The sequence below is a fragment of the Trachymyrmex septentrionalis genome, unplaced genomic scaffold (genome assembly GCF_001594115.1).
Source record: "Trachymyrmex septentrionalis isolate Tsep2-gDNA-1 unplaced genomic scaffold, Tsep1.0 scaffold331, whole genome shotgun sequence".
In the NCBI taxonomy this organism is placed as follows: domain Eukaryota; kingdom Metazoa; phylum Arthropoda; class Insecta; order Hymenoptera; family Formicidae; genus Trachymyrmex; species Trachymyrmex septentrionalis.
The window spans coordinates 254,943-265,742 of NW_017305496.1; the positions used below are offsets into that span (position 1 = coordinate 254,943).

The following is a 10,800-nucleotide window of genomic DNA, read 5'->3' on the forward strand; positions in this document are numbered from 1 at the left end:
GAGAATTTCAAAGATTCTTATCGGCGAATCGACAATGAACATATCATTAAATTGTACCATTTAATCGTAAACTTCTCCGATTAATAATTACATTCATCATCATTAAGGGACGGGACGCTTCGTACTTTTGGCAAACCGAACGGAACGGAACAGAACGAAGTGAAACGAGGCATCGGCGACGATGAGACGCCATGGCCAGGGCAAAAGAGCAAGAGAGTCGTTTATCGATATTATCGTACGGCCAGCGGGAACGGCAGCGCACCGTCGCCTCGAAGGAACGATAGCGAGCGACCGTTAACTCAGGCCGCGACGCGACGCGATGCGACGCGACGCGACGCGACGGCACACATGCCGCGCAAATAGCCCGGCGTGGCCGTGTGGATACGCACACGTGCGCGCATGCATACACGTACGTGGCACGCTCTTGCACGTACATCGTACACACGCGAGTCCGAGACGCGTTTTCGCGCTCACGCTTTCGCGTGTGTACATCCTTCCGCGAAAGGCAAGCGAACCGGACGACGACGACGACGACGACGACGACGACGAAGAAGATGAGCGAGACCCGACACCGCTTCGCCTCGCTTCTGCGTTTCATCGTATACGCTTCGAGGGAAGCAGGTGAAAATTAATTGTACGGGTTTTACCCGACTCGCGTTCTACGGGAGAGTCGTGGAACGCGCGGACCCAGTCTGCTCGCGTCTACCCGCGACAGCGGTGTAAAGTGTGCGTGCACGAGTGTGTATGTATGTGTATATGTATGTGTGTGTGTGCGCGCCTTCGTCGTCCTATAACACCAGGACGCCATCGATCGATTTTCCTCGGCGTCGTCGTCGCCTTGTTGCCCATCGCCCTCATCACGCTCCCTCCCTCCCTCCCCTCCTCCCTCATCCCCCCTTCCGCCCATCGGTTCTCCTCCCTGCCCGTCGCGAACGCTTCCTCGTGCCTCTCGCGACGCAACGTTGACCCGCGATTCGTTAATCGTAGATCGAAGCCGAGCCACGCCGACAGCCAACGCGCCTTATCCGCGAAATCATATTTTTGTTGCCGTCGCGCTCTTAGCAACGCCATAACCGCCACGCGTATTTCACGCCCGGGACTGAGGTCAGCTGCTCTCCGCGATATACGCGGGCTGAGAGATACGACGCGCGGCGTTCGCGGCCGTCGCTGAAAAGAGGAAATTATTTCCTCTGCGCACCGAATTAATTTCGAATACCAGTCGAGTCGAGGTCACCAAGTCGTTGTTACAGCCAATCAAGATGCTATTCGCATAGACTCACATAAGTTCACCATGAATTTATCAAGCATATTAATTTCATCTGTCTCTTCCTCCCGAAAAGATCTTATTGTTTCCCGAACGTCTTATTACACTGTTATTTCACGGGAGAAATCATCGATCTCGTGTACATCCGCAATTTGGTTTGAAAGTTATCCATCCGTGTTCCAATAGTATCCAACAGATGCTTTAACGTGATTTAACTAATTATAATCTCGCCTGGTATTACAATTCTGTTAGCTTTAGTGAACTCTAAATCGATCGTATCTAAGATTATTTGCGATAATTCCTTGCCCCATTCGTACACCTTGCTTATCTCAGACTATATAAGCTCGTGAATTTTCGCTGTTGTTTTTTTGTCGCTCCAAATTTTTTATGTTACATACTTATATACATGCGTAACTGGCTGTTATTATTATACGTCTGTTTCTTATTAATATATCTTTGTATTTAAATAAGGAAAATTAAGTAAAAGAACTAAAATAAAGAAGAAGAATACTTGTTAATTAAGTTAAATTATTAATGTATGTGACGCTAAGTATGTTTAATTTTTCAACTATTGAAGCATAGCAAATATTTTTTCGAAAAATGTAAGAAATTTATATGAGTCCAGTAATACTGCAAGATATTAAATTTAAGATCTTTTTTTTCCATGTGTCAGAACATTGTGTTGTGAATGTACATTGAAATAATGAGTACAATTAAAGTAATGCGATTTATTAACTTAGACAATTTGCTAACATTTATTATCTATTTTAGTAACTATATATAATATTAAAATGAGTGAAATGTGAACAGGCACACAAGTTGAAGACACATTAATAAAGCCATTTCTAATAGAGATAAAAAATTTGTCTTTATGTGTTTTATTTTTATCAAGAACAAATTAAAATATATTAACATACGTACCATTTTCAAACAAGGAATCTCTGCTTACACGTAATAAAATACCACGTTATAATATTAACAAAAACAATAAATCTGAAGGATAACTGAAAAAGACGCACGCAGAGCAGTCATGCTCAACTCTTGTCACCATACGCTTTCATCCGAGATTTTAACAAAGTTGGAGCTCTGAAATCCTAAACCTGCGCGGAAACAGAATTATCGACATAATTATCGAGAGTAGGACGCGCCTCTCTCTTTCTCTCTCTTTCTCTTTCTTTCGCTCTCGCTGTCTTCCTCCGTGCTACGGCCGCGCGAAAAACGAGCCGGTATACGTGACGAAATGCGGTCGGTCCTCGCGCGTGTATCGCCGACGAGGCCGCGGGATATCGGGACGCGTACAGGTACACACTTGTCGCTTATTCGCGTTCGTGCGAGCGCGACGGTTATTCGCGATATATTTACCCGAATTATCAGAGAGTGAGTCTCCTTACCATACCTCTTCCTCTCTTCGTCTTACTTCGCCTCGTTTCGTCCCGCTTCGCTTCGCTTCGCCCCGCCCCGCCCCGCTTCGCCACGGTACCCTTCCGTTGCTCCGCTTCTTCCTTTACCGCGCTACCCGTGTGGCAGCAAATTTTGGTCTCTCTTCGCGTCGATCCCTTGCAGGATTTTGGGCTGCTCAAATCGTAAATCCTATCTTCCCTCGGGGATTGCTGGTGGAGGTGGAACATCCTCTGACCCTCTCTCTCTCTCTCATATTTCGCACAAAAGGAAATGGCGGGAAATGCTCGGCAAATGTTATAAATATTACGAAATTTTCTTATGCAAAAGCACGAGACGCGTACGTTCGTTTCGTACTAGATGGAATACGCATTTCTTTCTTTGTTACAACACGTGGTTCGCGAAATCGCTCCGACGGATTTGAAAATATTATTTAAATTTGACATTCGATTGATCCACCTATCTAAATATTATGTAAATGTGATCGCGGGGAATATATCCGGAGTCAGAGGCTTGAATTATTTTCTGCTTAAACGATTAATAAATAAATTGTTAATAACAAAAAGGGATACAAGAGTTGAGTTGGGAAAAATCGTTGTTTCTTTTGTTGAAATTCTTAGCTGATTCTTCCAAGACTCTCCGAATTTATTTCCAAATTTATTTACCACCACGCTGCACACTTTCTAGGAGGTCTACGTGTTAAGTGCTACCCTGCGATTGGCTCTCGATAGTCGAATGACAGAGGAGTAAAAAAGGAAACTGGGACGAAGGGCACAGGAAGTAGGAAAATTCGCAGATAAATTCGCTGTGGAACGCTTGGCCTAAGAAGAGTGATAGGGTAGAAGCGCGAGGGGGGGATGAACCGGCGTTACGACGGAATGGAGGGGACGCGCATATAAGTTGACGTGTACCGCGCAGGTGGTGGGGCAGTTCAACTGACCATCGAAGTCGACCGCAGCAGAGTCAGTTCTATTGTAGTCGGCGCGCTTGACACGTCGAGTACTCGGACGATACGGTAGTACGAAGTATCTCTGGTGAGCCTTTGTAAGAGTTTAGAGAGAGTCGTCTCATACCGCTCGTCGTATCGCAAAAGAAACGAAAGCGAACCAGCCGCCGCTACGCGAAAACGAACGCGCATCTTTCGGAGTGTCATTCGCGTTCGCGAGCACCGCGTTGGTCACTTTCGACCAAAAAGCGTGATATAACCGCGAGAGAACGTAAAGACTAGGCGCAACGTTCTTGTCTAGAGACAAACGCCGTATCTTACGGTAGTATTATTCGCGATTCGCGATTCGCGATTCGCGATCTACGTTCGGGAATTTGGACTGGAAAAAAAAGTGGTGAAAACTGATCTCAGACTCTGGAAGCCGGTCTTCGAGTGCGCGTTCTTCGGAGTGCCGGAACGTGTGCCTATCGCCGTCTCGATTTCACTCGATTCGTCTATCTCGCTCACGCTCCGACTACCACCCCAACCACGCTATTCCTCGTGGTACAGCAATAATATCGTTTCCCGCGCGCACTTCGGATTGGCTGTTGCAGTCGCAAGTACGGAGGAGAGCGGTGAGGTATACCGGGGAGCACCTACTCTCCGTTTTACTCGCGCTAGCGCCGTCAACGAGAGAGAGAGAGAGAGGACCAGAGGAAGAGAGAGAGAGAGAGAGAGAGAGAGAGCGATACGTGAAGCGGCAAGGTGTAGAGCATCGGCAGAGTGCCTTGCTTCGAGGGCAGCAGTGTGTAGGAAGGGGAAGAAGCGAGAAAGAGAGAGAGAAGAGGTGGTGGTTGTAGCCGCCCGACCGACCGACCGACCGACTTGTTTCATTCATAAAAAAGTTCTTTATTACTCTCTGTGAGCGCATGTGCTATTCCACCACGGAGGAGGAACGAGTACTACTACTCCCCCGACCGGCTGCGACGGCGTAACCGCGTTTACACAGTATTATTTACTACTGTGCGAGATACGAATCGGCGCCACACGCTGTACCGGCAGCGCGGCGTACGGATCGTCCCGTTCTAAGTAGTTCTCCGCGTTCCAGTCATCATCGCGTTTATCGTCCGGTGAGAAACTTTTGTGCGTGTGCCGAAACGAGCGAACATTATATAATTTAAAAACTTATTCTCGATTTTAAATATCAGTCGCGAGTCAGTGAAATAATCTTTGAAAATAATCGCGAATCGTTGAATCGAAAGAAAAGATCGGACAATCAGCGAACAAAGTGTCAAATCTTCAAGTGTGACTAGGAAGAAAATCAAGCTGGATCAACAGGAATCCGCCGTAGATCTTTCCCCAGATACGGGGGGATCTACGGATCGCATAGTTCGTAGACCACCACGTCGGCCTAACATCGGTCATTATCGTCAAAATTTATTGTCATTTGCGAGATACGAAAATAATTTGAACGTCGTCAACGAACCCAGGCCGAGTACATCGAGAAATACAATGTCGCGAAACGAATCCCGACAGACGGCGGGGAGGCGATCATCATCAAAGAATACTACACCCCAAGATAAAATTGATGCTATTAACAGAGTTCACAATGGTGAATCAAAGGCAGCAGTGGCACGTGACATCGGTGTACCTGAATCCACCCTTAGAGGGTGGTGCAAGTCTGAGCAAAAATTACTCTCGCAATTAAATAACATGAGAGCATCGGGAGCATCAATGCCAGGAACATCCATGGCTTACGAACAAATTCTAACTACTTCTAGTTCTGATAATAGCAACAATAGTGCAGTCGGTGGATCATCATCGAGATCAACACCTACAACTTCGCCATCGATATTGGGAATGCCATCGACATCTTCAGCTACCGAGAGAGTTACTGACGAATTTGAAGCTGGACCGTCGCAAAAAAGAATAAAAATAGAGAACACTTCTGCTTCCTGTAGTACGATGGTGAGTAACATGCCATCAACATCGGGTCGTCAACCGATGATCAACGTCAATGACGCGACGAACATATATAATTCGTATTTATACCATGCCAATTTACCTGATACGACCAAGTCAAATGTGGCAGCAGCCATATTATCCACTATTGCGAAGAGTTCGGAATATTATGCTCTTTCTGGAGTATACTCGAATTTTATTGAAACTCTGGCTAGGACCAATGGTACGTCATTAGCGTTGAATATGCTACAACAGCAACAGCAACTACAACAACAGCTGCAACAACAAACTAATAACACATTAGTTAACGGTAATAAAAGAAAACATAATACCTCAAGTCATACTCTCTTGTCAACCATGAACATCCCGAGCACATCGAGAACACAAAGTAATCAGTCACCAAGTATGGACAGATCGGCCAGGAGTATGGCTCAACTGAACTACGACATATCTATGCCGTCAACTAGTCGTGATTGTCGCAGTCCAGCCGTAAACCTCGTAAAGGTCGCAAACGTCGCAGACTTCACAGTTAACGCAGAGGCCGCAAATAATATAGAAATGAGAATCGTCACAAACGACCCAATCGACGCAAACGAAGTAATCGTCACAAACGACGGAATCGTCGCAAACGATGCAGACGTTGCAGACGACGCAAACAACGCAAACAATGGAAATAACGGAAACGGCGCAAACGTCACAAACATCGCAACCGCTCAACCAAGAACAACAACTAAAACAGGTAGAAGCCTTAATAGTATAATAGACAGTCTTCATCATCCATACATATCATCTTCGGACAGCGAAGGAGTAATATTTGATGTCGTTAATAACAATAACAATGATGATGACATGGATAGTGAAACCGCAAGAAAAAATTATCCTGATACCTTGCCACCGGGATGCTCGGAAATGGTCACATATTGTGATAAATTATTACAATGGTTACATGATTACGGTTCGCCCATAAGTACAATGAAACAAGTGGGTCATATTCAACAAATATCGACCCGTTTACGAGACTGGATTCTTCAAAAATCCAAGAAGGAACCACACAGACCTAATGGTGTAAGATAGCTTTAACAATATATCTAATACATATTTGTAAATATATATATATATAATGTATATAAATAATGTATATATACATTTCTCATTAAATACACTGAGACAAAAGTTTGGTAATAGTTACTAAATTTTGATGGCGCACAATATTTAGTAAGTATTACCAAACATAATAATTAAGGGACTGATAGTAATAATTAATATGTATATAAAAAAGTAAAATTATCGTTTAGTTGCTCCAATACTTAAAACCAAATCATTTAATATTTATTTAATATTAATGACTATTTATTTTATAATTATTTGTAATTATTTGTAAATATGTAATTATTGTCAAAATGTAAAAAGATTTAATGATTAATTTTACAATAGTTATTAGATTATTTGGAGCAATTAAGCATCTAAACATAGTCAGGACTGCCGGTCATTTCTAGCATATAAAATTTAGTCGAGCTTTCGGTATAATCAAGTCTATATGACCGAAGCTCAGATATAATTGTATAGAAGGCAAATGAAATCATCTATATAATTGCCAACAGTCTTTCTGACTATAGTTACCAAATTAACAATAACTAATAATTGTTGTTAAATCATACAGTAATTATGACCAAACGACTTGATATATTAATAGAGATGTATAAATGCATTATTTTTATCGTAATTAATACTTTCATTTTTTTTTCTCGTTTTTGAAAATATCGTATAATGTATTTGACAAATCGCACAGCAAACGCGATGCTCATAAAATTCTTTTTTTCTTATGCATATTTTTCTAATGCTTAGGCTAGTGTTATATTTAGGTTTATTTAGAAATTTATTATTTCTAAATAAGAATTAAACATTCAAATATTAATATTAATTAATGTGTACAAATATTAATTGATTCAAATATTAATTAAATTAATATTTGATTTATTACATAAAAAAATTATTTGGATTACGCGCGACGATATCATTGAAAAATGAATATTCATTAAATCAAATAAGTAGAAATTCGAATTTTTTATGATAGATTAATTTACTAATATTTGCCATACTATTCAATATTTACTACTGTGTAATTTAGTTGTATTTATCAATTCGTTTGGTTATATTTATCATACGATTTTAGTAATAGTTACCGAATAGTTAGAATTTTGTGATTTTATATGTGTCAATATGTATATTAATTGAATATACGAGTGAAATTGTTCTACCAAAGTGTTTAGATGAGTTGTCATCTAGATTACATTGAAATTAATTTTAAGTATTTTTCAGTATTGTCTTGTCCACAACCTTGCTTTAAAAGGAAATAAGCTGTAAGTAACGATAAATTCACAAAACTTATGCTCTTAGGTCGTAAGAATTGAGTTTTGCTCAATCCGCTTAAGTAACGGTTAAAGTCTAAAGAGACTGCGCAAAAACAGTTTAAAGATAGAAATTGTCTCTTAATCTCTTTCAACTTATGACTTAAAACCTCTTAAAGCAAGGTTGTAGACCAAGATGTATGAATGCATTATTTTTATCGTAATTAATACTTTCATTTTTTTTCTCGTTTTTGAAAATATCGTATAATGTATTTGACAAATCGCACAGCAAACGCGATGCTCATAAAATTCTTTTTTTCTTATGCATATTTTTCTAATGCTTAGCCTAGCGTTATATTTAGGTTTATTTAGAAATTTATTATTTCTAAATAAGAATTAAACATTCAAATATATTCAATTAATATTTGATTGATTACATAAAAAGATTATTTGGATTACGCGCGACGATATCATTGAAAAATGAATATTCATTAAATCAAATAAGTAGAAATTCGAATTTTTTATGATAGATTAATTTACTAATATTTGCCATACTATTCAATATTTACTACTGTGTAATTTAGTTGTATTTATCAATTCGTTTGGTTATATTTATCATACGATTTTAGTAATAGTTACCGAATAGTTAGAATTTTGTGATTTTATATGTGTATATATGTATATTAATTGAATATACGAGTGAAATTGTTCTACCAAAGTGTTTAGATGAGTTGTCATCTAGATTACATTGAAATTAATTTTAAGTATTTTTCAGTATTGTCTTGTCCACAACCTTGCTTTAAAAGGAAATAAGCTGTAAGTAACGATAAATTCACAAAACTTATGCTCTTAGGTCGTAAGAATTGAGTTTTGCTCAATCCGCTTAAGTAACGGTTAAAGTCTAAAGAGACTGCGCAAAAACAGTTTAAAGATAGAAATTGTCTCTTAATCTCTTTCAACTTATGACTTAAAACCTCTTAAAGCAAGGTTGTAGACCAAGATGTATGAATGCATTATTTTTATCGTAATTAATACTTTCATTTTTTTTCTCGTTTTTGAAAATATCGTATAATGTATTTGACAAATCGCACAGCAAACGCGATGCTCATAAAATTCTTTTTTTCTTATGCATATTTTTCTAATGCTTAGCCTAGCGTTATATTTAGGTTTATTTAGAAATTTATTATTTCTAAATAAAAATTAAACATTCAAATATATTAAATTAATATTTGATTAATTACATAAAAAGATTATTTGGATTACGCGCGACGATATCATTGAAAAATGAAATACACAAAAAACATAATCTCAAATCATTCTTTTCCATAGTTTATTTACTTACCATAATGAAAGCTTTGACTAGTGGTTGATATTCTATGTTATCACTGATGAATTGTACACATCCACGCCATGTATATAATTCCGGATACGGCAGCGTACTTCGTTTGATACTTGTAGATACAAATTTCTATAATAATAAGGAAAATAGAAAAAGATTTATTCTAATAATGTTCTCGTCGCGGCGTAATATTTTTTGCGATTATATTTCATATTATTAGATTATATTCTTATCATGTTAATGATATAAATTAGATTACAACAAAAAAAAAATTTTTGTATTTGAACGATAAAGGATTTGCGAGTACATATTTAGTGTACATATTTTATTTCTAATCTTTTAAGTCTTGTAAAAATTAGTTTTATCTTTGTATAAAAATGTAAAAAAAATTGAAATAAATACAAAATCAATAAAGTTTGTCTGTTTTTTTTAATCCTTAAAAAAGTAATCCTTGTATTTTTAAGAATATTTTTAATCAAATTATCGTGCGAAATCTTAAGTTAAATATTGTCAAGATAAAAAATTCCATTGCTCTCAATCTCTATACCGTCTATAATAATTTATATATATATATATATCCTGATCCTTAATCTATGTTATTTGATATAAGTATATATACAAATTTCTTAATCGCTTCTTCTTACAGATTATAAGAATTATACACACAATTTTACTATAAATGTCGATTCGAATTATTAATCTAAAGGAACCTTAATGACATTTTGAACAATTTTTTTAAATGTTAAATGACTTCACAATTTTAACTATGCAATAGTTTCATCAGCTGATCTTGTGATCAGCTGATATCACAAACAGCTGACTTTGTAATCAGCTGATTTTACGTTTCACTAGGCATATTTGTAATAATCTTCTACATTCGCAAATTGCAAATATAAAAAAGTTAAATTTTATTACAAATTTTAACGAATATAAATATAAAATACGCTACTTTTACAAGATTAGCCTTTAACGAATATAATATAGCCTTTTTCTTTAACCGATATTACACGATTTATTAGACTTCCATAATGATTTGAAAAAAAGAAGAGAAAATAATTTTGTTGAACATAAGATTTTTCGTGTAGTACTTAATTGGAAGAAAAGACAAGGTCCTTTCTTTTTTTTTTTATACTGATATTTATTACACTAGTTTACAGCAAGAATTCGTGATTATCAGTCAAGGATCATAGCTTTTTCGAGATCGAATTTTACCCACTTGTACACGACATTCATTTTCGCAGGCTAACAACAACGGTCGGCGATTCACGTACTTCGCATGGAACTGCCGTCGAAAGTTTTCCGCGTACCACAATAGTAGTCGCTCCTTGTCACTGACACAACGGTAGGTATTCGGAAGTGATTGTACGTAGAGGTCCTCCGTCATTATCGAGACATCCGGCCAACACAACTTGATCAGGCACAATTCGCGTTGCACTTGCTGCAGGATCTCCTCGACAGTACTCGTGGATTTCTCCATGTCGTGCTCGTCCTCCGGACGTTTATCCAGCGACGACGGATCTAGATCGTCGAAATCGAATTGCTTCTCAGTCGCGAGATTTGTCAT

General features: G+C 38.3%; 2 protein-coding genes across 2 annotated transcripts in view; one reads left to right on the forward strand and one right to left on the reverse strand.

Moving 5' to 3' along the window:
• LOC108750193 (myosin-G heavy chain-like) overlaps positions 1–6,623 on the forward strand; it is a 39,649-nt gene extending 33,026 nt beyond the window's left edge. Inside the window, exon 2 of the mRNA XM_018489500.1 lies at positions 4,855–6,623. Within this exon, the coding sequence (XP_018345002.1) occupies positions 4,855–6,623 (1,769 nt within the window). The remainder of the gene's footprint in view (positions 1–4,854) is intronic.
• Positions 6,624–9,120: 2,497 nt separating this feature from the next.
• On the reverse strand, positions 9,121–10,800 carry LOC108750194 (dynein regulatory complex subunit 7-like). The gene is made up of 2 exons (XM_018489501.1): positions 10,453–10,800; positions 9,121–9,365 (listed from the first exon to the last, which is right to left on the reverse strand). Exons 1-2 carry the CDS (start codon positions 10,798–10,800, stop codon positions 9,228–9,230), a joined length of 486 nt encoding a protein of 161 aa, XP_018345003.1. The 3' UTR covers positions 9,121–9,227.

Bases quoted from the DNA above. Each gene is read 5' to 3' on its own strand.
- LOC108750194 (XM_018489501.1), bottom strand. From the start codon at position 10,800: ATGACAAATCTCGCGACTGAGAAGCAATTCGATTTCGACGATCTAGAT. The intron at 9,366-10,452 runs GTGGGTAAAATT...TTATTATTATAG, and splicing joins AAAATGAATGTCGTGTACAA to AAATTTGTATCTACAAGTAT.